The 27,541-nt window shown below is 40.3% G+C and overlaps 1 protein-coding gene across 2 annotated transcripts; it reads right to left on the bottom strand.

Annotated features, from left to right (window-relative positions):
- Window positions 1-604: 604 nt before the first annotated feature.
- On the bottom strand, window positions 605-27,498 carry CLSPN (claspin; the record flags this gene model as incomplete). 2 transcript variants are annotated; one of them, XM_084241550.1, is made up of 25 exons in its annotated part: window positions 605-800; window positions 1,325-1,486; window positions 1,742-1,824; window positions 2,648-2,753; window positions 3,075-3,202; window positions 3,455-3,576; window positions 3,681-3,845; window positions 5,400-5,500; window positions 5,712-5,787; window positions 6,964-7,075; window positions 7,622-7,848; window positions 8,420-8,574; window positions 8,903-9,102; window positions 9,682-9,746; window positions 9,851-10,026; window positions 10,925-11,160; window positions 15,055-15,246; window positions 20,282-20,865; window positions 21,055-21,163; window positions 21,880-21,952; window positions 22,275-22,352; window positions 23,021-23,179; window positions 23,769-24,214; window positions 24,992-25,100; window positions 27,475-27,498. In XM_084241550.1, 25 exons carry the CDS (start codon window positions 27,496-27,498, stop codon window positions 690-692), a joined length of 3,999 nt encoding a protein of 1,332 aa, XP_084097676.1. In that variant the 3' UTR covers window positions 605-689. The 2 variants fall into 2 exon arrangements, with proteins under 2 accessions (XP_084097676.1, XP_084097677.1); XM_084241551.1 differs by lacking the exon at window positions 15,055-15,246.
- Between the last annotated feature and the right edge of the window lie 43 nt (window positions 27,499-27,541).

The following is a 27,541-nucleotide window of genomic DNA, read 5'->3' on the forward strand; positions in this document are numbered from 1 at the left end:
GTTCAATCCCAGGACAGAGGCCCCTGCTCATGGGCTTTCTTCTGTGGCACACACTGGGTGTAACCCTCACACTCCAGAAACTTAGGGCCAAAGTCTCTCTGACTTGGGTAATAGTTTGAGTTCTTATTATAAAGGAAGCAAAGGTTACTTTGAAATTTGAGACTGCCTTGGAAAGAGGCAGACAGGAAAATGGAAGGGGCAAGACTAATAGAACAGCCTAGATGCTGGTTCTAGGTGCCTGTCTAGGAAGCCCTTCATTGAGTCCGGTCACTGTGGTGCAGATCTTAGGCTGTGAAGGAGTCATCCTGGTAATGACAGTCACGGCTTTCTCTCATCTTCTATAATCCACTTTTTTCCTCCTCCAACCACCCCAATCACAAAGTGGTATCAATCCAGGAAGCTGCTAGGATCAAGTGTCTAATATTTAATGGAGGAAATGAACCTTCATCCAAGTATCCATGATGTTGTAAACACTGAAGAATTTAAGATTAGTGGCTAACCCAGGAAATAGTACTAGGAAAGGAAAGAGAGTCCAGAGCCATGCAGTGTAAATCCTTTTGATTCTGTCTGTAATCTCAATGCACTGATTATGAAGGAAGGGGGATCATCCATGTGGGCATTAACTCCCACCTTCAATGCCAGAAACTTTTCAAAGTAATTTCAACACAGTTGCAGGCACCTTGCTGGGGTTAGCTTTCCAAGAATTTGAAGATGCTTCGTTTCAATCCTGGAGTACTCTCATCTGTTTTGGGGCACTTAGGTGAAGGAGTTGCCATTAAAGATGGACCCCTTTTCCTCACCTAGAGAGCAGAGAGTCAGGGTGAGTTCAAGCCACTCATAAGAGAACTTATATAGTACATTAGTTCTTCATCAACACATAGTTAAATCATGGACAATTAACAACGGAAACAAAGAAAAGAAATATGAACTTCTCAGGCAAGTTTCAGAGGTTACCTACTGGGTTAATAATTCCTCTGTATGTTACTAGGGAGTGCAAGAATAATACTGCGGCATAAGTTTTTTTTACACACACACACACTCTCTCTCTTTCTCTATATACACACACACACATATATAGAGATATACACACACACATATACTTTATATATATATATATATATATATATATATTTTTTTTTTTTTTGTGGGACCCTCGCCAGCAGCCAGGGAACGAACTGGCGCTGCAGAGGCTGCGGGCAGCCTTGCAGCCCAGTGCTCAATTACTGCACTACCAGGGGAGGCCCCACATACATACTTTTTTAAAATTAAAAAATATTTTAATTCTAGTCTGGAGACCCACCAATTGAGCTCTCAAATTCCCTACCTGAGGCTTCGATGATTCCTTTGCTGTTTCAGTCTTGACAGGAGAAATTGTATGGAAGACAAAGTTTCTTGAATTTCGGGGAGCACTGGGGTTGAGGTCAGAGAGGGCAGCCAGTTTCTGAAGCACAGCTTTGGGCTGGTTTAGCAGAGAGCCCGTCTTCATCTAAGGAAAGAAGAGTCATCTGGTGTCAAATTCCAAGTGCCATGGAAAGAACCGAGAAGTCAGTCTCCCCCTGCAGCATACTGCAGGAACATAATCCTACCCTACTCAAGAAGAAAATAATCAGCAGGCTCCCTTGACATCTTCCAACTCCTGCAGCAACCTCCCTCCCCTAATGACAGAGTATTCCCTTAGCGTGACCTGGGCCTTTATCACACGGAGGATCAAGGTATCAAGCTAACAAGGCCCCCAACCAACCTGGCTGGCACTTCCTGGTCCGATGACTTCAAAAGGATTTCTGAATAAAGACTCTGATTCTTGAACAACCACAGTACGATTGACTAAAAAGAAAAAACAGAGAAGCTTGTTCTGGGCAAAGCTGGGTAGAACTGCTTTTAAATCTAAACATACAAAGAAGACTTTAAACCAATTAACTAAACTAAAAAAGCCATAGGAATTCTGTTTTTTTTTTTTTTTTTTTTAATACAAGAACTGGGGTACAGGCCAGATGCGCAGGAGGGTGAGAGGATTCACCAAAGACAGAGAGGGGAATAGGCAGACTGATGAAATACACTGCTGAGGGGAGCAGCGGGCACGACAGGAGAGGTCTGCAGCGCCATGTGGGACCCTCGCTGGCCGGCCAGGATTGAACCGGCGCTGCAGAGGCTGCAGATAGCTTCACAGCTAGGCGCTCAACCACCTGAGCCACCAGGGGAGGCCCTCTGGTTATTTTTAACAGTGACTTGAGATGATAGTAAGACAGATAACTAAGGTGAACTTATTGACTAATCATTAACAGTAATAATAAAAACAAGCATGGGAAGACTGTGGAATAGTGTTTAACAGTGTCAACTCTGCCGTTAGATATATCTGGGTTCAAATCCCAGCTTTAACACTTAGCTATGTAATCTTTGGAAACTAAATGAAGAAGCCAGAATTCATACTCTGAGCTTCTTTAGAACATACAGCAAAACCTGTTAAATAGTCTCACAAGTACAACCTTCACTGCAAAACAATCTAGGATCTGCAAACACTGCCTCTCCCCACATCTGAGGGACCTCTTTAAGATAATGTTAGACACAGGTACATGCAGTTCGAGTTGCCTACAAGGCTCCAGCAGTAACAGTTGAGGAAGCTAGTCCCTGAGAAGAATCAAGAGCTCACCATTTTTCTGTAGTGCTTTGGCTGTAACTTTCTTGGCCAGCATCATAAACTGACTGTCTTCCCCAATTTCTTCTTCTTCATCAGCTGCAATTTTCCCTTGCTGTGCCTGAAATTAAAAATTAGCCACATTAACAGGAGTCTTTTGAACCCCTAAATAATTAGCATGGCCTGAAGCTTGGGTACCTGGGACATCACTTGTTTCTCTTTTTGCAACCGTTAGTTGCTTTAGACAAAAAAGATTGATTTTGGACAAACATGAAGAGAATTGCTCATGATAACCTTCTCAAAGCACAAAAGAAAAGTCAGGGATTATAAGGAACAGCAACATGCTGCCCAAGATTTTGGAACTATCACGACAAGCTAGGTGACTAGACCCTTCCCTCATAAACGAGGGTCAGAACAGGTGAATTTTTTGCAGATTTCCTACTTGGTCCCGTAGCCACTGCTCTCGTTCAATTCTCTCCTTCCTCCATCTGGCTTCTGTCTCATCAAGTTGTTCTTCAATCTGATCATCATCAGAGTCTCTGTGGAACAAGTCCATCTGGGAAGCATCATCTAAAGGAAAGAGTTAAGGCAATCAGCATACTGCAATCCCAACAGGATGTGCCTTGACAAGTGAACCCATATAATTTATCATACATTAACACAAACTTTCCCCATTCACTAATAGAAAATAATAGTCATACGACAGACCCTCCACAATAACCAGCTATAGTTTTAATTTCCACTTAGACTGATATAGTCTACCAGTTGCTTCTATATACAAAAGGCATATATGCTTCTACAAGCAACAACCAACCATGGTACCTATGTTTTTCCATCGAAATTTCCTCATTCGCCCAGGGCCATCGCTGTGCAGATCCCCATCAGCAAGGTATCTCTCTTGGTATAAACGTAGCTGTCGCTTATCATCATCCAACATCGTTTTCCTACAACAGGAAAATTAAGGTGTTCACAACCAGGACTCTGGCTGGTTATAGGGCCTGCCTGAAGACACACCAAATTACTCAAACAGGCTTGCTGGGATACTAACATGTGTATTTTCTTGATTTGATTCTGCAGTTCTTCATCAGAAGGAAGTACTTCATCAATGACATCCTCTTCATATTCATCAATTTCTTCCCCATCATATTCATCTTCACTTCCTATGTCACTCCCTGACACCTCGGCCTCATCTTCCAGATATTTCTTCAATCTCCTGGAAAATAATTTTGAAGATTAGAAAATGCCAACAATGAATACACAGAGAATATAGAAAAAATAAGAAAAGCAGAACACAGCAATTTCTAAGAACAACAATGAGTTTAAATTTATAATACATTTTGATAATAGTCAAGCCTATCAGTACATATTGTGTGCCAACCCCTGTGCTTTATGGGCATCATCACGTGATCTCAGCAGGGGCACTATTATTCCCTTCAACATATACTTCAAGGAACTGAGACTTAGAAAGTAAACAACTAAGAGGCACGACAGGGTTTTCATGTTAATGGTTATTAGTTATCAAAACAACTAGTCGTTTTTCCGACTTCAGTTCTCATTGAGAATAAATCTGTTGTCACCCCAGGTTAAGTCCTACTGCCTACGGACACAAGTGGCAGAAGTTTGTTGGCTGTCTGAGGCTTATTTTTATCAAAAAAATGTTACTTTTTAAAAATCTGAGTTCCTTTAAATTCTGAGGTTTCTTTAAGGGCTACTAGCCACTAAGTTTCCTAATCTTCACATTTACCCTGTTGGAGGAGTTCAACTTTTAGCTGTCAGTCTTCATAAGATTTCATTTGAACAAAAGATTCTACAGTTAAATAAGGTTTAAGGAACATTACCTTAGAAAAATCTATACATGGTCCAAAGCTGCAGAGAGTTAATTTGACAGGTGACAAATTAAAACCCAAACCAATCTTAACAAAATGGAATGATGGGCTAAAAACAATATAAATCAAATAGGGATCAATATAATGTCCTGTATGTGAATTCCAAAAGTCATCCATGCACAGTATTGCATTTAATGTCAATTTAAATATCCTTACAAAACTTTTAACATCATGGGAAAATCTTTGTGGGTATTTTAACTGGGAAAAAAAAACAAGATGCAAAATTGGACATGCAAAAGAAACTACACAGATCTCAACTATGTAAAAATACATGCATAAAAAAAGTTACAAGACAATTTTACCACCAACACTTTCACAAATATGCTGGATAGTGGATGTGGAAGGAATTTTTGTTTGTATTTTTCTGTATTAAATATTCTGTAATAAATGATCAGATGGTGATCAGGACATAGCAAAACACAAGGGGTCATCATATGCCCAAAACCAGAATAAGGAAAACCTGGAAAAACAGTAATCATAGGAAAAAAGACCCAGGGAATTTTAGTTGTTTACTAGAGCCTCAGGATCTAGAGTGACTCAGCTCAATTTTTGAAGACTCTACTAGTATGCATCCAGAGCAAGATGTGGCTATGCCACTACATACAGTAGTCACAGCACCTGAAGATGAGAACAGCCAGTACACAAGAAGTCTGAAAGCAATGTCATGTGGGAAACAGCTGAAGGAACTAGAGGTGTTTCCTCTAGAAATCACTGAGGACATGACCTTTAATCTTTAATATTCAAGGGATGACAAATGAAAAGATTTTATTTAATTATGTTCACTACAGAAAAAGCAAAAACAGAACCAGAAATTTTAAGTTTAAAAGGTGGCAAACTGGAACTCAACTATTAGCAATTAAAGAATTGGCTATAACACCTACATTTGCCTTTTCAACTTCTCGGATTGCTTCATGATTTCTTCCTCATCATCGTCAAGATCTCCCTGTGCCAGATCTTCATTATTAGAGTCACTGTGTTCATCCTGCAGAATCATAACATCACTCAAGTGAGCCAGAATAAAGTGCATCCTCAACAAAAGCAGGATGTATAAATGGCTGCCTAAACATCTCACTCTAGGAAATTGATTCTGATAAGATGCCAAACTCAGAATTCTCAGAACTCAGACTAGGAGAAAAAAATACAGCAGCAAAACATGGAGTTCAGCATGATTCCTCTGTTCCCTTCAAACTTACCTCATTACTATCAAACTCATTATCATTTGAGACAAGTCGAAAGTCTCCAAATTCCTCCTCTTCACAATCTTCTTCTCTAAAATGCAAATTAACAAATAATAAATAAGTGACTGTAAGCAAACTACAAGCAATTGGTCAACTTAAGAACTGAAGATATTTTATTAGCACCAACAATCTCATCAAGAAATAGGAAACAAAACACACACACACACACACACAGAAATAGGAAACAAGGTATCTTTAAAATAATTTTTTGAACTGTGATAAAATATACATGACACAACACTTATCACCTTAACCATTTTTTAAGTATACAGTTCAATGGTATTAGGTACATTCACAATGCTGCACAACCCATGCCCAGAACTCTTTTCATCTTGCAAAAATGAAACTTTGGATACATTAAACAACAGTTTCCCATTCTCCCCTCTCAGCCCTGGTAGTCACCCTTCAACTTTCTGTTTCTGTGAATATGACTACTCTAAGGACCTCATGTAAGTCGAATCATACGGATTTTGTATTTTGTGATTGGCTTATTTCATTTAACATAATGTCCTTATAGTTCATCCTATATTGTAGTATGTATCAGAATTTCTTTCCTTTGTAAGACAGAATATCATTCCGTGTGTGTATATACAAATACAAACATACACATACACACACACCACATTTTGTTATCTATTTGGAATGCTTCCATCTTTTCACTATTATGAATGATACTTCTATGAACATGAGCATATGAATAATTTTAATTAAGTTCTTTTTTCACTTCTTTTGGGTATATATCCAAAAGTGGAATTGCTAGATTGGATACTAATTCTATTTTTAAATTTTTGAGGAACTGTCATCCTGTTTTCCACAGCACTATCATCATTTCACATTTCCACCAGCTGTGCACAAGGGTTCCGATTTCTCCATATCCTCTCCAACACTTACTTTCTGGCTTTTTGACAGTAGCCACCCTAATGGGTGTGTCAGTATCTTACTATGGTTTTGATTTACATCCCTAATTATTAGTGATGCTGAGAATCTTTTCTGTACTTATCCTTGTCATTTTTTATCCTGTTATCCAATAACTAAGTGAAAGCATTATAATTTCCTTACCATGCAAATATGAGACTCAAAACCACTGTAGGACTCTCAGACAGGATAGGAAGCCCCTAAGATGACCAGTTAAACCCAGAAAACCTGATCCCAGCATTTCCTCAGGAGACCAGGCCATCCCAAGTTTCCACCAATCACTGCGACTCACCTGTCTGTTGGAAAAGAGCCTGAGCAAAGAGCAAGTGCTTCTTCCATCGGATCACCCATGCTGCCCTCTGTCTCTTGATTATTTAACTCTGATGGTACTAGAGCGGAGGCATCTACATCACCAACAAATAAAAAGATTTGTCATCAAGGAATGACAGTTTTATTCTCTCCTTCCAGTCATCTATAGACACGCCAGCTCAATATAGCTCTAAGGTGAGCTTTCCATAAAGAGCTTACAATATTATGATCCATTCATTCAACAAATCCTCATTTAGTGCTTACTATATGCCAGGCACCTAAGATCAGTAGAGAACAAAACAGCCCATTCTAGAAGAGGTATGGGAAGGAGAAAGGGGCATGCAGGTAGAAATATTGTTAGCATTTATATGAAATTTATAATACACCAAACACTGTTCTAAACTTTGCACATCTATTAACCATAAATGACAAATCATATGGCAAAGTTAAAGTAATCTTAAGCTAACACTTTATCGCTTTAAATACCAAGAATTAAATATTAAGTTCAAGCTACATGTTAGACTCCATCACAGCCCTGTTTCCTGTGAACTTATCACCACAGAGCAAGGGGTTTCTTTTCAAGGACAGTGACTTAAGATATTTGGCCAGGGTGAGCCTGATGCTCTCTGTTGAATATTTACCCTGAGAAATGAATTTTCCTGAACAAAGATCCAAAAGTTCTTCCATGTTCTCTTTCTTGTCGCTCTTGCTGGGCAGCGGTTTTTCAGCCTGAGAGGTGAACTTTCCAGTACACAAATCCAACAGTTCATCCATGTTAGCATCCATGGCATTCTCATCCATACTGGCCAGTGGTAATCGGGGCTTTAAAACCTGGTACTGATTCCTATGGTTTCTAACATTTAGGAACCTACAAGCACAATGAAGAGTATAAGGAATTCTCTATGAAAAATACAAATGTGTGAGAAACTCTGATACCAAAGGTAGAAGCTGAATCCCAAACCAGAAGATGAAAAATTCAGACTTTAGCCTGTGATCATCTGAAGTGGGGTGAGGAAGTTTTATGAAAGAATAAATGCTATTCAAAAGTAAAGGGTAGAAGGATAACTTTTGGTTTCAGATGATGCCAGAGCAGGGCTTGCTGTATGCCCATGTAATATGCCACAGGCCTGCCAACTCTTAGTCCTACCCAACAATCAAAACATAGTAAAATGGATACAGGGAAATTTGATGCCTTACAAGAACTATGCATTTCAAATAAGGCAGAGAGTGAAGGATCGCAACACCAGCAAGTGCTATTTACGTTTTATTTTGTGGAGAGACTTTGTTCAAACTTGTAAAATGTAATACTAATGGTCTGTACACCTTCTCTTTCTCAGAAGAGAAAGCACATATGGAGTGACAGAAGCTCACTTTATTTTTAAACAAAATTAAGCAGTACCCAGCACCATTGCCACCCACAGAAACATAAAACTACCTACCCATCTGCATCCAACAGTTGGCTCTGAGTGTCATCTTCTAAACAGAACTGGAAGTCTCCTGCTCCTAGGAAAAGTGTCTTAGGCTCTGGGGAGGCGTTATACAGATCCTGGGAATCCTCTATGGGAAGTGAAGGCTCAGACAGCTTTCCTGAACTCTGGCACCAAAACAAAACCAAACAAAACAAAACATTTTACAAATGTCATTCACTGTCATGACAACAACAGAAGTTGCTATTTGCAGTATTTCATCTACTCTCAGGCAACTGCAGTTAAGGAGGACAATGCATAGCAAAGAGAAGCATAAGAAAAAAAATCTCCAAGAAAGTAAGAATACTGGATAAGGTTTGTTTTTAATACACAAAGGGGGTGGATTTTTTAAACTGAACATACATAATGTGGTAGGAGTTGGTGGCTTGGACACACTTTATTTAGCAATGTGGGAAGCAAAAGGGGGAGGCGATTAGAAAACTATTAACATATTACCTTAGAAGCTGAGCTGACCAAACTGGCTCGAAACAGCCCAGGGGAAGGAGATCTGAATCCCCCCGCTGCAGGGAAAATACTGGTCCCACGGCCTGTTTGTCTGTTGCAAGGCTGATAAGATGGAATTGTGGAGCCAATCAGCTCAAAGCTGCTATTGTGGCTGCTCTCTTTTGTTAGCAATGAACATGAATCATCTTCATCTGAAAAAAGAGAAATAATTTTAAGAACGTGATTCTGGAAACAGGGTGGATTTATTTAGGAAAAAGTTGAGAATGAAATTATCAAGCAACATTCAAAGGCAAACCTCTCAAGTTAATGTTCTAAGACATCAAGTTAAAAGTAAATTATAGAGGGTTAGGGAAAAAAAAAAGTAAATTATAGTAGTAACATAGCATTGTACAATCAGGGTTTATCCCTCTGAGCTAAGTGACACTAATCTTCCTTGAACTTTGCCTAAACCTGTGATCACCCTCCATTATCCAATCACTTATGCATCTTCTTTCAATCTACATAGAAATGTTTCATAATTCACTCAATCAACATATACTCAATAGGGAGATATTTTATTCCCATGGTGAACTATAGAGAAAACTGCATGTAAGCTTTAAAAAACTGGACCAAGGAAAATATTCTAATTCATAAATCCCTTCATTGCCATACATGTAAGACAGGGAAGAATCCACTGGGGCTCAAAACATGGAACCTACAGAAAGCTGCGTAGGTATCAAAGCTGGAGAATCAAAGAAAAGTCAAGCTCTGCATTAAAAGTCACCACTTACCCAGTTTGCTAGGTCTTTTTCCTGAGTTTTCATCTGTTTCTGATTTTTCTTCACTAGGAAAATCACTGCCAAAAAAAAAAAAAACATGGCAAATTGTGTATCTGTTTCTGTTCTTACTAAAGGGGCAAATCCAAGGGAATCTTATCTTTCCCTAAAGAAAATTATTTACCCCATTTTGGAAGAGTTGTCTTTAAATAGAAGTAAGGTAGAATCTGAGGAGAGAGGTTTGGGAACAGAAAGGCCAACTGACTTGCCAACTTCATTACTGCCATCATTGTTTTCTTTATCCATTTCTTTTTCATCTTTGGTCTCCATTTCTTCACCACTGAGGAGGAATTCTGTAATCTTTACCATCACATAGCCAAAAACAAAATAATAAAGGTCAAAAAATTTAAAAGTAAACAGACTATTAGCCTGGTCATAGGTCATGTCTTAGATCTGGAAAAGTAAACCTGAAGGAAGCTCAGTCTAACCACGATCATTCATGTAATTTTCCTGACAGTTTTAGAGATGTTTTATACTTATTTTATTTTGCCTCTTACCCTCCCTAAATTGCTACAGGATTATGAAGGAAGACTGGATTATCATTTTATTGAGAGGTTTTATTGAGAGGTTAACTGATTAGCTTGAAATTGCAGAACTACTGACCTCAAACCAACCACAGACTACGATATGCTGAACAGTTCGGCCATTGCTTTCTTCTTCCTTTACCCAGGGCTAAATATTAACCAACTTTTTCAAGTGACTCCAGCATTCAATCATAGAAACTTCCTTTTCTAATGCCAGAAATCCCATCATCCATCTTCTGTAGAAAGCAGAAACCAATGCCATGGAACAAGGGCAAAAGGCCATTTTCCAAATACCCTCCTCAATGAAGAATAAAATTAACTCAGGGAGGCCTCAACCTGCCTGAGAATTTATTCCAGACCTCCATCTGGCCAAGGTTAAAATTGCTTAACCTAAATTAATGAAGACAAAGAGCTTATGCCTACAGTCATTTCAATATTAGTGTATTTGGATTACTATATGCAAACTAACAGGGGAAGCCATGGCTCTGAGAATTATAGGAATTTCATGGTGTACACAACTGAACGCACTGATTTAAATATCTATGAGCTAGCTGTATTCATCGCTGACCCTAAAATCATACACAATCAAACATATTTACTGTATTCTTATTCAAATCTGATTTTCTCTTTCCCCTACGCATCCTAAGAAACAAAATCATGTAATTGTGGGAAACCTGATGGCCTTCATCCTCATCCTCGTCCTCTCTCTCCTCTTCCTGCTCTAACTCTTCCTCCTCTTCCTCTTCTCCATCTTCTTCAGATTCATCTGTCATTTCTTCCTCCTCCTCTTCCTCTTCAAATCCATCTTCATTATCTAATTTAAATAATGCTTGGCGTTTCTGGCGCTCCTCAAGTCTCCGGAGCTTCATTGCTTCCTGTAGCTTAGCTTTTAGCACCTGAAGCTTTTCACCTAAACAGAAATAGGAAGAAAAGCTTTAGGCACAATGAGTGATTATATACTACAATAATGTAAGTGTGCACTTTAGGCAACTCCAGAAATGTTCAAGCCATACCCAAAAGGAAAACCAGAGAGAGACCTTAGCTCTCTAGGCTTTTCTTATTTTAACAAATGGGGGTTTTATGAATTACAGTGTAAAAGAGAACTTCTATAATTATGTTCTATATCTTGGAGTAATATATTGTCAAAGATTATAAAATTATGATTAAAAAGGGCAAAACAGGGGGAACATTAGGACTTCACAAAAGTGTCTGGCTCATCAAAGGAAAAGGCAGTAGGTGACAAATGATACAGAAGGAAGCATGTCATGCACAGGCATCTGAGAGCAACATGCATGTGACTGATGCTTGAAATAACAATAGTGTGAAATTAGCCACTGAACCACAACTACCGAAAAGCAAAAAAGGAAAGAAATAGCATGCAAAAGAGAAGTGAAGAATCTAATATTTTTAATTAATTTTCATTAAAATGGAGGCATGGCTTAAAAAGTGTTCATACAGAAATGAGCAGTTCAAATCCTGATTTTTTTTTTTTAAATTTATTTATGCATACAAGAATTGGGGTACAGGCCAGAGGAGTGTGTGTGTGTGGGGGTGTGTGTGAAAGGATTCACCAGAGACAGAAAGGGGAACAGAACAGGCAGACTGACTGAAATACACTGCTGAGGGGAGCAGTTGGTGAGACAGGAGAGGTCTGCTGCACCATGTGGGACACTTCCCTGGCTGGGGGTCAAACTCATGCTGCAGTAGCTACGGATTACTTCATAGTGCTGAGCCTTAACCCCATGTACCACCAGGGAGGCCCCACATCCTGATTCTTATTAGAAAGAAATTTAGGGTCATTTAGGGGTTTCCCCCACCCTGATATTTAACTTCATCTTTCAAAATAATTATGAACAGGGGCCTCCCTGGTGGAGCAAGGGGTTAAGTCTCAGCACTATAAGACTTGCAGCCACTGAAGCAGGAGTTCAATCCCTGGTTAGAGAGCTAACCCACATGGCACAGCAGACCTCTCCTGTCTCACCCGCTGCTTCCCTCAGCATAAATAAATAAATAAATCTTGAAAAAAAATTAAAAACTTTCTAAAAAAATATTCAGGGTGTAAATATCTATGGAATTATTCTAAAGGACAATGGGCTGCTACATATCAAATCTTCACTCAATGATCCCACTGCAGACAATTTTGCATCCAGATACACTGACATAAATCTGATAGTAGCATATAACACTGCATAAAATAGCCAAAGACTAGAACAAACCAGATTTCCAACAACATGAGTTAAAACAAACCATGTTATACAGACATGCATCATTTAAAGACAGGGATACAGGGCCTCCCCGGTGGCGCAGCGGTTGAGCGCTGGATTGCGAAGCTGCCGGCAGCCTCTGCGGTGCTGGTTCGATCCCCAGCTGCTCCCTGGCCACCGGAGGAGGGTCCCGCATGGCGCGCAGACCTCTCCTGCCGCCCGCTGCTCCCCTCAGCAGTGTACTTCGGTCCATCTGCCTGCTCTGCTCCCCGCTCTGGCTCTGGTGAATTCTCTCACCCTCCCGTGCTTCTGACTGTACCCAGTGCTTGTGTTAAATAAATAAAGAAAGAAAGAAAGAAAGAAAGTAAGAAAGGTATAAAAAAAAAAAAATAAAGACAGGGATACATTCTGAGAAATGCACTGTCATTAAGCCACGCATCAGAGCACAAGTACACATCTAATGGTGCAGGCTGCCACACACTGAGGCGACAGGGCACAGTCTGATGGGACCACCACTGCATATGCGGTTCACCATTGACCAAAACATCATTTTTAATGCATGACTGTATTCATACCATGTAATATATGCAATGGTCTAAAAAAAAAAAAAAAACCTCATAAGCAATATAACGTATATCTGAGCTCTGGAGTTAGGTGGTCTGGATTAGGCTGCTGATTCTACTACTTATTAGCAATGTAAACTTGAGTAAGTTTCTTAAATCCCATGTATAATGCTCTGCTTACACACAGAATAAGAAAACTGATTCGTACTGCAAATACATAGGACTGTCCGTAGCTACAGTAATTAATAACTGTCTATCTGTCTTTAACACACACACATGCATGCACGCATTGTATACATATACACATTTCCCTAGGACACACAAGAAATTGTTAACCTTTAGGAATACTAATTTTTCATTTTATACCTTTCCTCAGTATTTTAATATTCTCCTATGTGAAACTGAGGGCCCTGGCACAGGTGAGGGCACATGCATGGCTGAGGACTAGGCAAAGCCAAGGGCAGGCCGCACAACAGAGGGCCGGGTGCAGAGCAGAGGGTCAGACACACAGCTGATGACTGGGCACAAAGTAGAGGGCCGGGCATTGATCAGAGGGCCAGGCGCAGAGGGTCAGGTGCACAGGTGAAGGCCAGGCACAGAGCAGAGGGCCGGGTGCAAAGTAGAGGGCCGGGCGCACAGGTAAGGGCCAGGCGCAGAAAGGACCAGGTGCCAAGTAGAGGCCAGGCGCAAAGAAGTGGGGCAGGTACAGAGTAGAGGGCCGGGTGCACAGGTGAGGGCCGGGTGCAGAGTAGAGGGCCAGGCACAGATCAGCAGGTCGGGCACAGGGGGCCAGGTGCACAGGTGAAGGCCAGCCACAGAGCAGAGGGCCAGGTGCAAAGAAGAGGGCCAGGTGCAGAGCAGAGAGGACCAGGTGCAAAGTAGAGGGCCGGGCGCAAAGAAGTGGGCCAGGTACACATTAGAGGGTCAGGCGCACAGGTGAGAACCAGGTGCAGAGCAGAAGGCTGGGTGCAGAGCAGAGGGCCGGGTGCACAGCTAAAGGCCACATGCTTGGCAAGAGGAGCAACGTGTTGAGGGCGGGGCACACAGCTGAGGAGCACATGCACAGCTGAGGGCCAGGTGCACACATCCCGAGGCTCAAATCACAGGCCATCACAGGGCTGTGAACATGAGTGGTCCCATGAGCAAAACCGTGGACAGTGGCTTGCAGCATGTGACACTGAAGGCACCATGATGAGCAGAAAGGCAGAACACTCCAGACTGGAGAGTGTGGTGGCATGAACTAGGGTTATGGCCGCCATCTGGGTGGAGGTGGGAAAAAAAGGGAAAAGAAAATTTTCTCCCCCTGTGTGATGTTACTTGCATTTTCAAAGGGAAGTGGGAACAATAGAACTATCCCTAACACATTGTTAAAAAAGCAGGTTATAGAGCAGAATATATTGCATTTATACACACATACACAAAGAAGGATTTTTTTTTAAAAGTAGTGTTTCATACTTTTACTTATTTTTATTTATTTAAGCATAAAAGAACTGGGGTGTAGGCCAGAGGTGCGGGGGGCGGTGAGAGGATTCACCAGAGACAGAGTAGGGAGCAGAACAGGCAGATCTACTGAAATATACTGCTAGGGGAACAGCTGGTGAGACAGGAGAGGTCGGCTGCGCCATGTGGGTCAGCTCCCTGGCTGGGAATTGAACTCAGACCTTAGCAGTGAGAGCCTGAGACTTAACCCCGTGGCCACCAGGGAGACCCCAAAAATGAAAGTTTGAAAGGACACACTATGGTTATAGAAGTTTGTCTCAGAGAATTGTAGAAGTTTTTTACTTATCCTTTCTATGAATTTTCTATAATGGATGTCTATTTTTTTTTATAAGACAAAGGCTATTTTAAAAGGGAAAAAAAGGTATTTTACCCACCTCACATCTCTAGGCAATGCTATGCGAGAATCAGGTTAGAGGCACTGTTACCCAGTCTCCAAAATCTCCAAGGAAAAAGATTCTATAACTCTTCACTATAGGGTTTGCAGTAGCCAGAGTACAAAGTATAAAGCCAAAAAAACAAAGTGGTGGACGCATATACCTGGTTTTGTGTGGCTTGCTTCATCCAGCTTCTCAGCTGCCAAATTCACAGGTACCACATCTGCCTTCAGCTCCTCCTTCCCGTCAGCACCCACATCTTTCACTATGATGTTTACATTCAGCTTCTGACAAGCCCTGGATTTGGCTGCCGGTTTCGCATGCTTCCAGAAACGCTGCTTCAAGGCTTCCAGTTCTAAACCCAAACACCAACCAATATGTCAGTTTCTCATGCTCAAATTCTTTAAGATGCCAGTTAAAATCGAGAAGCAAAGTTTCTTAGCTCAAACTCGTAAGGAAAAAATATCTACACAGACATAGCAAACATTCATTTGCTATTAATACCTGTGCCAAATTCCTATCACCTAACCCAAAGTAATGGATTATTTCAACTTTTTTGATACAGTTCAAAATTTTGGGGTAGAAATTTACAACTTCAGTTTCAAAATATGTGCATTTCTTTTTTTAAAACCCATCAAATTGATAGAAAAATACCATGATTTTTAATTATTCAAGGGCTTAATTTTTCATGGGTTTCAGTCTCCTCTTTAAAAAAAATAGGCCAGGGAGGCCTATTGGGGCCTCCCTGGTGGTGTAAGGGGTTAAGCAACACACTATGAAGCAATCTGCAGCCTCTACAGCACCAGTTCGATCCCAGGCCAGCCAGGGAGCAACCCATATTGCGAGGCAGACCTCTCCTATCTCGCCCGCTGCTCCCCTCAGCAGTGTATTTCAGTCAGTCTGCTTGTTCTGTTCCTCACTCTGTCTCTGGTGAATCCTCTCACTGCCCCCCACCGCCCCTCATCTCTGGCCTGTACCCCAGCTCTTACATGCATAAATAAATAAATCTTAAAAAAAAAAAAACACAAAAAAAACACAGGTGGGTAGCATTTCTCCCACCCACCTGTAACTATGAAGGTCTCTTTTACAAACTTGTCCCTTTCAGGGGCAGCTCTTTCTGCCCACTTGTGTGTGTGCAAGCATTCTTTACTTTCCTTCCCCTTTTTAATAAACCTTCCCCTTTGAACATTAAATAAAAAATAAAAACTCCCTATTGTAAACATTTTACTCTTTACTTAGCAATTTTACTGAGTATGGACAAAATCAATTTTAAGAAAGAAGATATTCAATCCATGGGCTTCCCTGGTGGCGCCAGGGGATAAACACAGTGCTGTGAAACTGTCCACAGCCTCTGCATCATGAGTTCGATCCCCGGCCAGCCAGGGAGCTACCCACATGGCACAGCAGACCTCTCCTGTCTCACTCGCTACTCCCCTCAGCAGTGTATTTCGGTCAGTCTGCCTGTTCTGCTCCCCACTCTGTCTCTGGTGACTCCTCTCACCCCCCACACCTCTGGCCTGTACCCCAGTTCTAGTATGCATAAATAAATAAATCTTTAAAAAAAAAAAAAAAAAGAAGATATTCAATCCAGTTAGTTATGTAACTCAGCAGAACTGGTGAAGCTGTTTTTTTGGTGAAACTGTTACACCAGTCTCAGTACAATCAGAAAGGAAATGGCACTTAGAGGTGGGCCTTGCACCACACACCCAACTTATCTACAAATATACACACTGGGAGCAGCAAGCTCAGCAGTAATGGTAATAGGGTCTCCTCCCCTTTCCCACTGTAGTTGTTCAGAATTTCTTTCTCCTTTCAGCTTCTACTGGCACCATCGTTATTCAGTGTTTAACATGCCATGCCACAGTGCAATCTGTTGTAAGAGAGTTAAGAATTATAAAGAGAAAGGAAAGGAAAAAAGAGAAAAGCTCTTTGGTTTAAGGGATGCTGGATTTTTCTTTGTGTGCCTTCTCCTGCATGATAAAATGTCCAGGAAACAAGTTGGGTTCTTTTTCTAAAATGCACTTGAACCGTACTTTAGTAGTTCGTTGACAACACCTAGATGTGCCTTTTCTTTCCCTAGAGTCTTAGGAAAAAAAAAAAAAGAGAACTGGAAAGAACCTCTTATCCTGAGTCCCTAACATTATTAGCAGAAAACTCCAACTTCAAAGGATAGTATTCTACATTACAAATAACAGGGACAGAAGCTGTAAGTCCGCATCCTATTTTATAATCGTTTAGTAAGCTCCAAAGCAAAGGATGGTGGCAGTGGAAAGAAAACAGAAATAGGCTAGTCATTATTGTTGCCAACAGAGTAAGGGACCTAAAATAATAGTGAGGCCAAAGGTGCCTTTGTTTCTCTGCAGAAAGCCAGGCCCCTCAAAGCTCTTTTTCCACCAACCGAAAGAAACACCCACTTTCCTTGCCCTTTACTACATGACTCAGGCATCACCCTCCTGTCCCTAAAATCCCTGTTCATGTTCTTCTCTCCATTAGTCTTTTTTCTAGCACCCTCTTAATTCTCTCTAAATGAAAAGTCTCTGCTCTAGTTCAAGTCTTTGTGAACTTGGATCTAGAACTGTTTTCCTTGCTGTTACTCTTAGTCCAGAAAATAGAGGAATTAGGGTAGAGATTATTTCCTCAAGCACTGCAGAAAGTAGTTGAAATATATTCCTGACACCATAAAGTTTAGACTTACATGAATTTTCTCATGGAAACCTTATTCTACATAAGGATGCACAGCTGTTCCTACAGCTTTGCTCTTAAAGACTTCAAATGTGTCCACCATGCCAGCCACCAATATTCAACTTCCTAAAATGAATATCTGATAGGGTCATTTACCTTGCTAAAAACCTTTCAGTGGTCCTCTACTAACAAGCTAAAGTTTAAGCTCCTACTATGATCTAATAGCTCCAAATGATCTCTAATCCCTTTGCAATATTATTTTTAAAAAAAACTGGGGTGTGGGCCAGAGGTGTGGGGGGGTGATAGAATTCACCAGAGACAGAGTGAGATGCAGAACAGGCAGATCGACTAAAATACACTGCTGAGGGGAATAGCGGGAGAGACAGGAGAGGTCTGCTGCATCACACGTGGGTTAGCTCCTTGGCTGGGGATCGAACTCAGGCCATAGTGGTGATAGTGCTGAGACTTAACCCCCGGGCCACCAAGGAGGCCCTCCCCTTGCAATCTTCACTGCAGTCGGCCAGAACATTTTTTCTCTAGTCTCTGTATCTTTTGCAGGTTTGTCCAGTCCAAGAAAACACTCACCTGCCTCTGCCTTGGTATCTCCCACTTAGCTTTCAGGGCTCAGCTAAGTTATCAGCTCTTTTCAGAAGCTTCCCTGGCTCCCCATGAAGTACTCAAGTGAGGTGTCCTTCCTCTACACATTGGTACTTACCATCCAGCAGCATAATGGTCTGTTTGCCTGTCACTACTACTGGATTTTAATTTCTTAGAACAGGGACTATGTCTTACTTGCTAAATAAAAGTTTAATGTACCATCACATGAATGTCGCTCCTAACTTCACATGTATTGTGGAATAGGTTGGTTTGGAAACTCACCTTTCATATCAAGAATTACTTCTAAGAGAAAACATAATCTGAATTAAAAATAAGTGCCTATTACTATGTGGTAGTTCCCTGTATAAGGATAATGTTGAAGAAAATCACCCAATTTCTTGCATTACTCAACCTCTCTAAGCCTTAGTCTCTTCATTCACAAAACAATTCCTGCGGCTATGAGAATTAAGAGAGCCAACTAACAAAGAACCCATATGGTCTAATACAGTAGGTACCAGGGAAATAAAGTTTCTTCCCTTCCTGTCTTTCAGTCTAGGACTGTTTATATAACTTCTAGTCCCATATAACAAAATTTAGCAAAGTCTAGTAAATACTTCAAGTTTCTTAGTTTGGAACCACTCAGAGAATTTGTAGTCCCATATAAGAAAACCTTTCCTCTCAGTTTTGGGTAATAGCTCATTCTCATGCTCTTACTAAGGGAGCCAAGCTAATGCTATTCTACCCCACCTCCTACTCTCATCATACTGACTTACACAGCTTTCCGACACTCACCCTGCAGAGCTCTTTTTATCCCTTCCAAGAATGTCCTCTGTATATCCACAAAATCCATCCATTCAATTAACAAAGACAGACTCACTGAGCATATTTCACACACCAGATACTCTGTCTTAGATATCAATGCCAACAATAAGCTGTCTTAATGTAAATAAGCTCTCTAATAACAGAAGTAGCAGCCACTATTTGAGTGTTTCTTTATGTTATCTACTTGTATTGTTTCAACTAATCTTCATTACAGTCCTGTAAACCAGAGTTTAACTTCACTTCTTAAAAAAGACGGCTTGTAGCGGTCACATACCACACTCAAGTTTAAACAGTAAGTAGCGTAGTCCAGATTCAAAGCCCAGTCTTGCTACAGAGCCTACACTATCACGCCACACTGCCTGGATGCAGAGGAGGCAACAATCAATTCTACCTACGAGTCAGGAAGTTTACAAAATGTGGTAATACTTGAGTTCTGTTTTAAAGAATAATTCATTTGTTCATTTAATAAATACGGTTGCCTGCAATGAGTCATCCACTCTGGAAACACTGGGGATAGAGTAGGGAACAAGAAGATCCCTATTCAAAGAACAAAGGGGAAGGCAGTGAACAAATAACTATATCCACCTACTCTGCAAGCCTTTTCTTTAATCACCTATCAGAAGAAACTTATCCTTCCTCTGAACTCCCAAAGCATTTTATTTGAAATGTTACTTCTAAATGTTACTTTCAGCAAAGACTACTTTTCCCTTTCTTCACATTATTTTTTTCCCAATTGTCTGCAATACATGTTTATCGCAGGAGATGTCACTTACCATATTCTTCTTTGCATACTTCCTATCTCCCCTACTAGCATGTAAAAGATTAAGTGTAGGATAAGTGTCAGATTTCTCTGGGTATGCCCTACAGCATCTTGCATATAGTAGATAGTTTAATATTTGTTCAGAGGAAAAAAATTCAATTTTTCAGAAAATTTACTGAACCAAAATGTTTAACTGTGTGAAACTGAATGCCTTTATTATAAATATCTTAATAAGGTTTAACACAAAACCACAGGAAAACTTAGAATTTCAGTTGGAGAGGCAGAAGTAAGTTCCTAAGTATGTAACACAACAGCAATGTACCTCTTCCATATATGTTAACTATCAACAGGTTTCCGTTTTAAACAAGTAGATCATTCTGATACCCTCCAAATCTAGCTACATGGGATTTTCTACCTGTATTTGTTTCATCACGTGTGGTTATCTAGTGTTCCCTGTCCTCCAGAGGCAAATGACCAAAAATTGTTAGAATAAATCACTCTGGAGACTCCCCACAATTCAAAGGATTACCTCTGTTGGCCTCAGGTTCTTCAAGTGTCACAAAGGAATCTTCATCAGCACCCAGTCGAGGTTTAATGAAAACATCTACTCCCAGTTGCTTAAGTCTATCCAGAGTGAACCTCCTCACTTTCTCAGGTGGCACAACTGTTGCTGCTTTAGTTTGTTGTCTGGGTTCTTCCATCTTCTCATCTGCTTCTTCTGTTTTTCTCAGATCATTTTCTTCCTCGAGGGCATGAGGTTGAGGTGCTTCAAGTCCCGCAGCCTGACAGTCCTCACTGTCCTTGTTCCCAGGGAAGTTGGATTCCTGTGGCCCCACTGAGTTGTCCCCAGGCAAAGGTCTTTCATCACTCTGCTTCTGTTTCTCCTGATTTTCTTCTATTTCTTTACCTCCCATCAAGTCCTTACTGCAAGACTCATCTGATCCAGTCGTGAGCTGGGGTTCCTTTGAAACTGCACAGAGTGTATTGATTTCCATTTCACATCCAGTGCCTACTGTCTGCTCAGAACCTTTGCTATGGTGGTCATTATTCACCCCCATCAGATTTGCAGTGTCTATGATTTCTTTGTGAAGGCTTGACTGATATTTAGATGACCTAGAGTAGGAAAAAAATGAGCTGGAGTTGAAAACGATCCTAAATGTGAAATATTCTCATCCCTTAACACATAATGAATCAGTCAAATCAGCTTTAAGGGAGTGAGAAATCTTAACATTTTTACACCTGATGTTGCTACAAAACTAAATGTTTACAGAAATCATAATCACAGGGAAAAAAGGTTCTTACTTTAGTAGTGCCATGGCATTTCCCTGGCAAGTTGGCCGGGGTTTTCGCTTGAAGAAATAGTGAATGCTTTTATTCTCAGGCATATGATATGGAAGATTAAGGGCAGACTCTATAAAATGGAATAAAGCAAGTAAATACATAAGCAGTATATTCTGAAATGTCACTTCATATTCAGTTAGCGAAAAAGTACCGCCAAAGTCATCACCAGAGACAGAAAACAAACCTGCCTTTAACAAAGGCAGGATCTAAGTACAAAAGAATTCCCTGAAGACTAGTGGCTTTTAAACTTAGATGTGATATCAAACCGATTAAAGAAGTTTTTTTTTTAGAAAAGCAGATTCTGGGCCTCCCTGGTGATGCAAGGGGTCAAGTCTCAGGACTATCAAGCTACCAGCAGCCACTGCAGCATGAGTTTTATCCCTGGCCAGGGAGCTACACACATGGTGCAGCAGACCTCTCCTGTCTCACCTGCTGCTCCCCTCAGCAGTGTATTTCAGTGGATCCACCTGTTTTGTTTCCCACTCTATCTCTGGTAAATCCTCTCAACCTTGTACCTCTGGCCTGTACCCCAGTTCTTGTATGCATCAATTAAAAAAAAAACTTAAAAAAACAAAAAACAAAAAAAGTCTCCCTCCTTACCACCATTACAGTTTTAGAAATTTTCTGTTAAATTAATGCTTCAAGGACATTAGAACAATCGTCACTCATCAAGATAAATACTGAACTTGAAATAATCCAATTCATATTAGGATTGTTAAAAAACAATTCCTCAACATACATGTTGAACTTACAAATATTGTGATTTATTGAACTCGTTTGTATTACCTCGAATAAGGCGTTGAGTCTCACTATGCAGTTTTTTCAATGCTTCCTTACTTAATTTGGCTGCCTTTCTTTCCTTAAAGAAAATAAAAAGTGAGGCCACATTAAAGCAATATAAAGGAAGATAGATATTAATTTCTCAAGTGTTTGGTCTCTGCAAGAAAAGATGAAGAGGGAATAGTAGTACTAACAAGCTCAAAACAATATAAACTCAAGCTATTTACACGTATTTACAAGTCTCATAGAATTAATTCAATTCATATTTGTATCCATACTACGTACAAAGCACTATCCTGGGTAGCAGGAAAATGTGATAGATATGATAAAATATTTATCTCTGAGAAAGTCACAAATTCTTGAGGAAAGAGATCAACATAACTATGTAGGCCCCACCTCACCTTCCTCACAGTGCCTTTTGAGAGCTCGTTTTCTTCTTCTAAGGAATAGATCCCATTTTCCAAAGACAGTTCCTTTTTCTAAAAGAGAAGATTAGCAACTTGACTAATATGCACAAACATTAAAGTGAAACAAGAGGATGTTGCTTACTCAAATATTACTTTGATACTCCAATATCATGCTGCATTAATAGTTAATTATTATCAAAGAAAATTTAAAAACACAACATCCTATAATGCATAGAAAACAAGTTGGATGTCTCCAAATGGAGTTGGGTCCCTCATTTTCCCTACCTTGGTATAATTTCTTTCCCTGAGGAGGAATACCACCTGCCAGGGTGCTGAAGGTCATCTTAGGAAGAACAAAGATGCTTCTAAAAACTCAGGACAACAATGCCTTGACTGGTGCCTCTCTTTGATACCGTTCCAGAAATAGTACAGGTTCATTTATTAGGGACCACAAGGTTCTAAAATTTACATCTCTGCCCCATTCTTTACCTGCTTCTTACACAAAATAAAGTATCTTAACTTTTTTTAATGTTCTTGTAAGGGCAATCAAAATACTAGTTTCCAGAGAAGTCAGCATGTCTATCACTTGTACTGCAAGATTCCAAAACAGCTGAAAAACTTAAATCAATTTACACGTTTCTCTATAGATAAGAAAAATTAACGTTCTAATGGTAAATCAAAAAAACAAGGCATAGATTAGAAGCAGTTGGTTAGCCTTTATCGCAACATCCTTTACTTGCCTTGTGCCTTTTCACTTTATTTTTCACAGCTGCCCTTATTGATTCTAATGATTCTTCATCTTCTACTGGAGAGTTATTTTCTTCTTCCAACCCAGTTTCAAAAAGGTCATTATCCATAAGACAGCCACTGTCATTAAATGGTTGTTTCACATTATCTTCCTATATAATGCATAAGAAAAAGCAAAATCCCATAGTTTAAAAATTAAACATCTCATAACATCATATGGAACTTGGATCATGTTTCATTAATAGACAAGTATATGAATTCTGGAATACTCTCATTGGTTCCTAACCCATAGTTATCTATTGAAATCCAGACTATGATTTTATACAACTATCCAAAACTAACTTAAGGGTAAATTTCTTTTTTTTAAAAGCCCAATTAAATATTTATTAAGCAAAGGGTTTATAAGACTTAAAGATGGTTTTCCTTGTTAGCAAAAAAAGACTTCAGTTAGAAGTCTAACTGATGACTGCATGAGAAATCCTCCTTAGAAAGTGAATTTTCATCATATCAGGAGCAGCAGAGAACTATTCAACGTGCTCACAGAGAAAATCAAAAACCCATTTACTTAGAAGTGTATACAAAATGGAGAATGAAAACAACTTTTAAATCACACACACCATTACTTGCTTTGCAAAACTATCAATTCAAAGCTCTACAGAATGCAGAATCAATCTTAAGAACTAAAAGCAACTTTTCTAAAATGTTAATCTAGCTTAGAAGCTGCAATTTTTTAAAATATACCTCATTTTTCATTTCCTTCTTTTTTAGTTGCCTAATTTTTTCCATCTTTCTCTCCTCTTTCTCAAGTCTTCTCTTTGATTTTACTTTAGCTTTTCCTCCAGTTCCGCCTTTATCACGTATGGGGTTTTTTGAGGTCTTTCTGTCAACTGTAAAGTGCACTGTGTTTTCAGATTGGAGACCCAGTTCTAAGCAAGGTGTCACCTGGCTTTCAAGACTTTCTATACACAAAGATTCTTCGAGGTCACTCTCATCACTGTCCACCAGAGTTTTGTAAATCCTTCTGACTTTTCCTTTTTTGCTGGCATATAAGTTCTCTTTATTCTCCTCGACACTGTCATAGGTAGTTTTCTCTGGAGATACATTCGTGTCCTCTTTTTCAGAATCACTGTCTTGTAGCACCTTCCTGCTTTTCAATTTCTTACTCACAAATATATCTTCATCTGAATCTGGAGAAAACAAGTTTTTGTTTTAAAGAGGTCAAGTGTCATTTGGCTTTTCTCTTAGCTTCACTACTCCTGAAAAATATATTCAGTTATCCAAGGGATTTATCACCTTGTGAAATTATGTAACACCACTAAGAACTGATTGTAGCAAAGCAAATCTAAAAATACATTTTGAAAAACATTTTTCCCTGAAAAAATGTCTCTTACTGAGAACTGTAATTACATGTATTTACAATGTGCAAAGTTGTTCTAATCCTTCTGGCAGGTGCTAAAAATCCTTTCATTAAAGAATGAATGCATTATTTGCTGCAACATGGATGGCGCTGGAAGGGATCATGCTCAGCGAAATAAGCCAAAAAGAAAAAGAAAAATACCGGATGGTCTCACTCATAGCAGGAATCTAGAAAACTTAAATAATGGACCAGGAAAATGAATAACTATAAGAAAGTGAAAATCAAAATCAACAAAAAACTATGAACCAGAGACACTTTTAGGGGGGCGGGGGCGGGAGGGGAGGGATTGGGGTCAGAATGGGGGGCTGCAATTGTATGGGGAATATAACAATAAAATTTATAAAAAAAAAAAAAAAAAAAAAAAAAGAATGAATGCATTCAATCAGGCAATGTGGTAGCTTCTAGATATTTCTATACACTCAATAATATAATGGAAATGGTTTTCAAAAGGGTACAAACAAACAAGAAGGTTGGCCATTTGATCCAATACACTTGCAGGTCAAGTTCCCACATTCCATTCCTAAAAATAAATGTGGATATTACAAACCTCTTTCACTCAAGAGCCCAGTTGTTTCACAGCTGCCCTGTCCACTGTCTGAAGGGCTATCTGCTTCTTCTTGTGAAATAATTTTTGGATAATTGACTTCTAGGTGAACCTAGAAAATGAGAATATACCTTACATTAATCAGCAGGTCATAAAAAAGTTCTAAGTACATAATGACATACAAACTGATCATCAGGCTGAAATAAGGAAAAGACCAAAACAATGGCCCAATGAAAGGATGACATTAAGGATTACTGGAAAATCAAAAACAAAAATTCATTGTTTACCTTTGAAGGATGCAATAGCACCAACTCCTTATTTTGAGTAAAGGTAAAGAAATGAAAAGAAGAAAGCCTTTATTGTGCTGCTTCCGTGTAAACTATTTTTCAGTGTATCCAAATGGCATGTTAAATCCATGATGTAATCCAAATGTGGGAAACTCGAGAGGCCAAACTATGGTTTCTTTAACAATAAATTGCAAGGAAAAAGAGGGAGGGGACCCTATAAAAAGAGTTAAGATACACACACATACCAACAATTGCAATATGCAGACTTTGTTTGGGTCTCAATTTAAACGGAAAGTGCACATATATATGTGTGTGAGTGTGTGTGTGTGTCAAAGAAATCTGAAAACAGTGACTTCTAGTTATTTCATATTAAGCAATACTTCTAAATTTTTTAGGTATGGTAATTATATTATAATTATCTTTTGGAAAGCCCTATCTTTTAGAGATGCTTAATGAAGTACTTGTGGATGAAATAATGTCTGGAATTTGCTTGCAAATAAACCAGTGAGGGAGGGTGTGGGTGGGGATATAAATAAAATGAGATTAGCATGATTTGATAATTGTTGGAGTTAAGTTCATTATATCAGTCTTCCCACAACTGAGTATGTTTGAAAATTTCCAAATAAAAACACTTTAAAATTCACAGGTAAAACTACCTGAGGGTGTTAGCTGACTTGACCAGTTAGTGACCAAGCTGACCCTAGACACCTGGTCTCCTTGGTGTTCTAGGTCCCTGAAACAAGTTATTAATAAGGGAAAGTATTAACATCTGTAATAATAATAAGGCACAAGGTCTGACCCTAATGGTTTCTCCAACAATTATTCAATTTATTTAAATTCTTGAATAACCAAAGATAACATGTACTGAGAAACCTATGAAGATCATCATGCGCAGATGAGTCTCCCAACAACCCAACTCAATAAGACTGTTCATCATGTTTTGTGGATGAGGAAACTGAATAGGGAGCCAAACAGCTGTATACATCATGATGCTCTTAATCCCTATTTTAGGCAATTTGCAGCAGAGTACCAGCAATGGTCAAAATCCAGGTACAGGTTCTCAAAATAACACCTTATTGTACTATTTTAAAAAAATCAATAAAATGGGCACATTATGGCTCCTGGGGTCAACCACCTGCTATTATTGGCATCATAACCAGGATTAATGTAAAGTGAAGCTAAGTCATGGAAGGACAGTGTCAGATCTTGTCTCTATTAGTTTGGTATTTCCTTCAATATCAAATCATAGGACTTTCTTCTGCATTAATCTTTGGGGTTTTCTTTTCTTTTTTTTTAAAGATTTATTTATGCATACAAGAACTGGGGTACAGGCCAAAGATACTGGGGGGGGGTGACGAGGATTCATCAGAGACAGAGTGGGGAACAGAACAGGCAGAATGACTGAAATACACTGCTGAGGGGTGCAGCGGGTGAGACAGGGGAGGTCTGCCACGCCAAGTGGGTTGCTCCCTGGCCGGGGATCGAAGTGGTGCTGCAGAGGCTGCGGATTGCTTCATAGTGCTGTGCTTAACCCCTTGCTCCACCAGGGAGGCCCGGGTTTTTTTTTGTTTTTGTTTTTTCCTTAATAATGCTATGATTTTCTTGATCGCTGAGTTTTCGTGCACCCCCTTAAATTGTGCTCAAAAGGTGAGACCCAGCCACAGAAAAGAATCCAGATGTTTTCTTGCCAATTCCCCAGCCGCCAGGCGGGAGGGAGGCCCAGAGGCTGTCACTTCCGCCCCCCGGGTCCCTCAAGAATACCCAAAGGCCTCTTCTAGACCCAGTTTTGAACTCCTAGGACCCCGCCATCTAGAGAACGGGCCCCGCAAGCCAGCGGCCGCATTTGACCTGGGCCTTCCTAACATTTTGGGGCGCTGTGAAAAAGAGGAGCTCCCGCGGCAGGAAACGCGCCAAAAGGAAGGGCGGGCGAGGTCGCTGAGTAGGGCCCGGGCGCCCCGCCGCGGGGGTGACGGAGGCGCGGGCAGCCCGCGCTGGGACCGGAGCGCAGGGTCGCCAGCCCCGGGCCAGCGGGAGCGCCCCCCTGACCCCCACCACGGACGGAGAGGCCGAGCCGCGCGGGGCACGCCGGGAGCTGTAGTCCTCAGCGCCACCGCCCTCGGCCCGGCAGACCCCTGCTCCTTCCAGCCCTCGGTGCCGGGCCTCCGCAGCCCGGGTTCCGGGTTCCGAGCATCAACTCACCTCAGAAACTACCTCGCCCGTCATGGCTCCGGCCTTCTCAGCGCGCGGCTCAGAATGCAGCCGGGCT

Source organism: Talpa europaea (assembly GCF_964194135.1).
Source record: "Talpa europaea genome assembly, chromosome: 9".
Taxonomy (NCBI): Eukaryota; Metazoa; Chordata; class Mammalia; order Eulipotyphla; family Talpidae; genus Talpa; species Talpa europaea.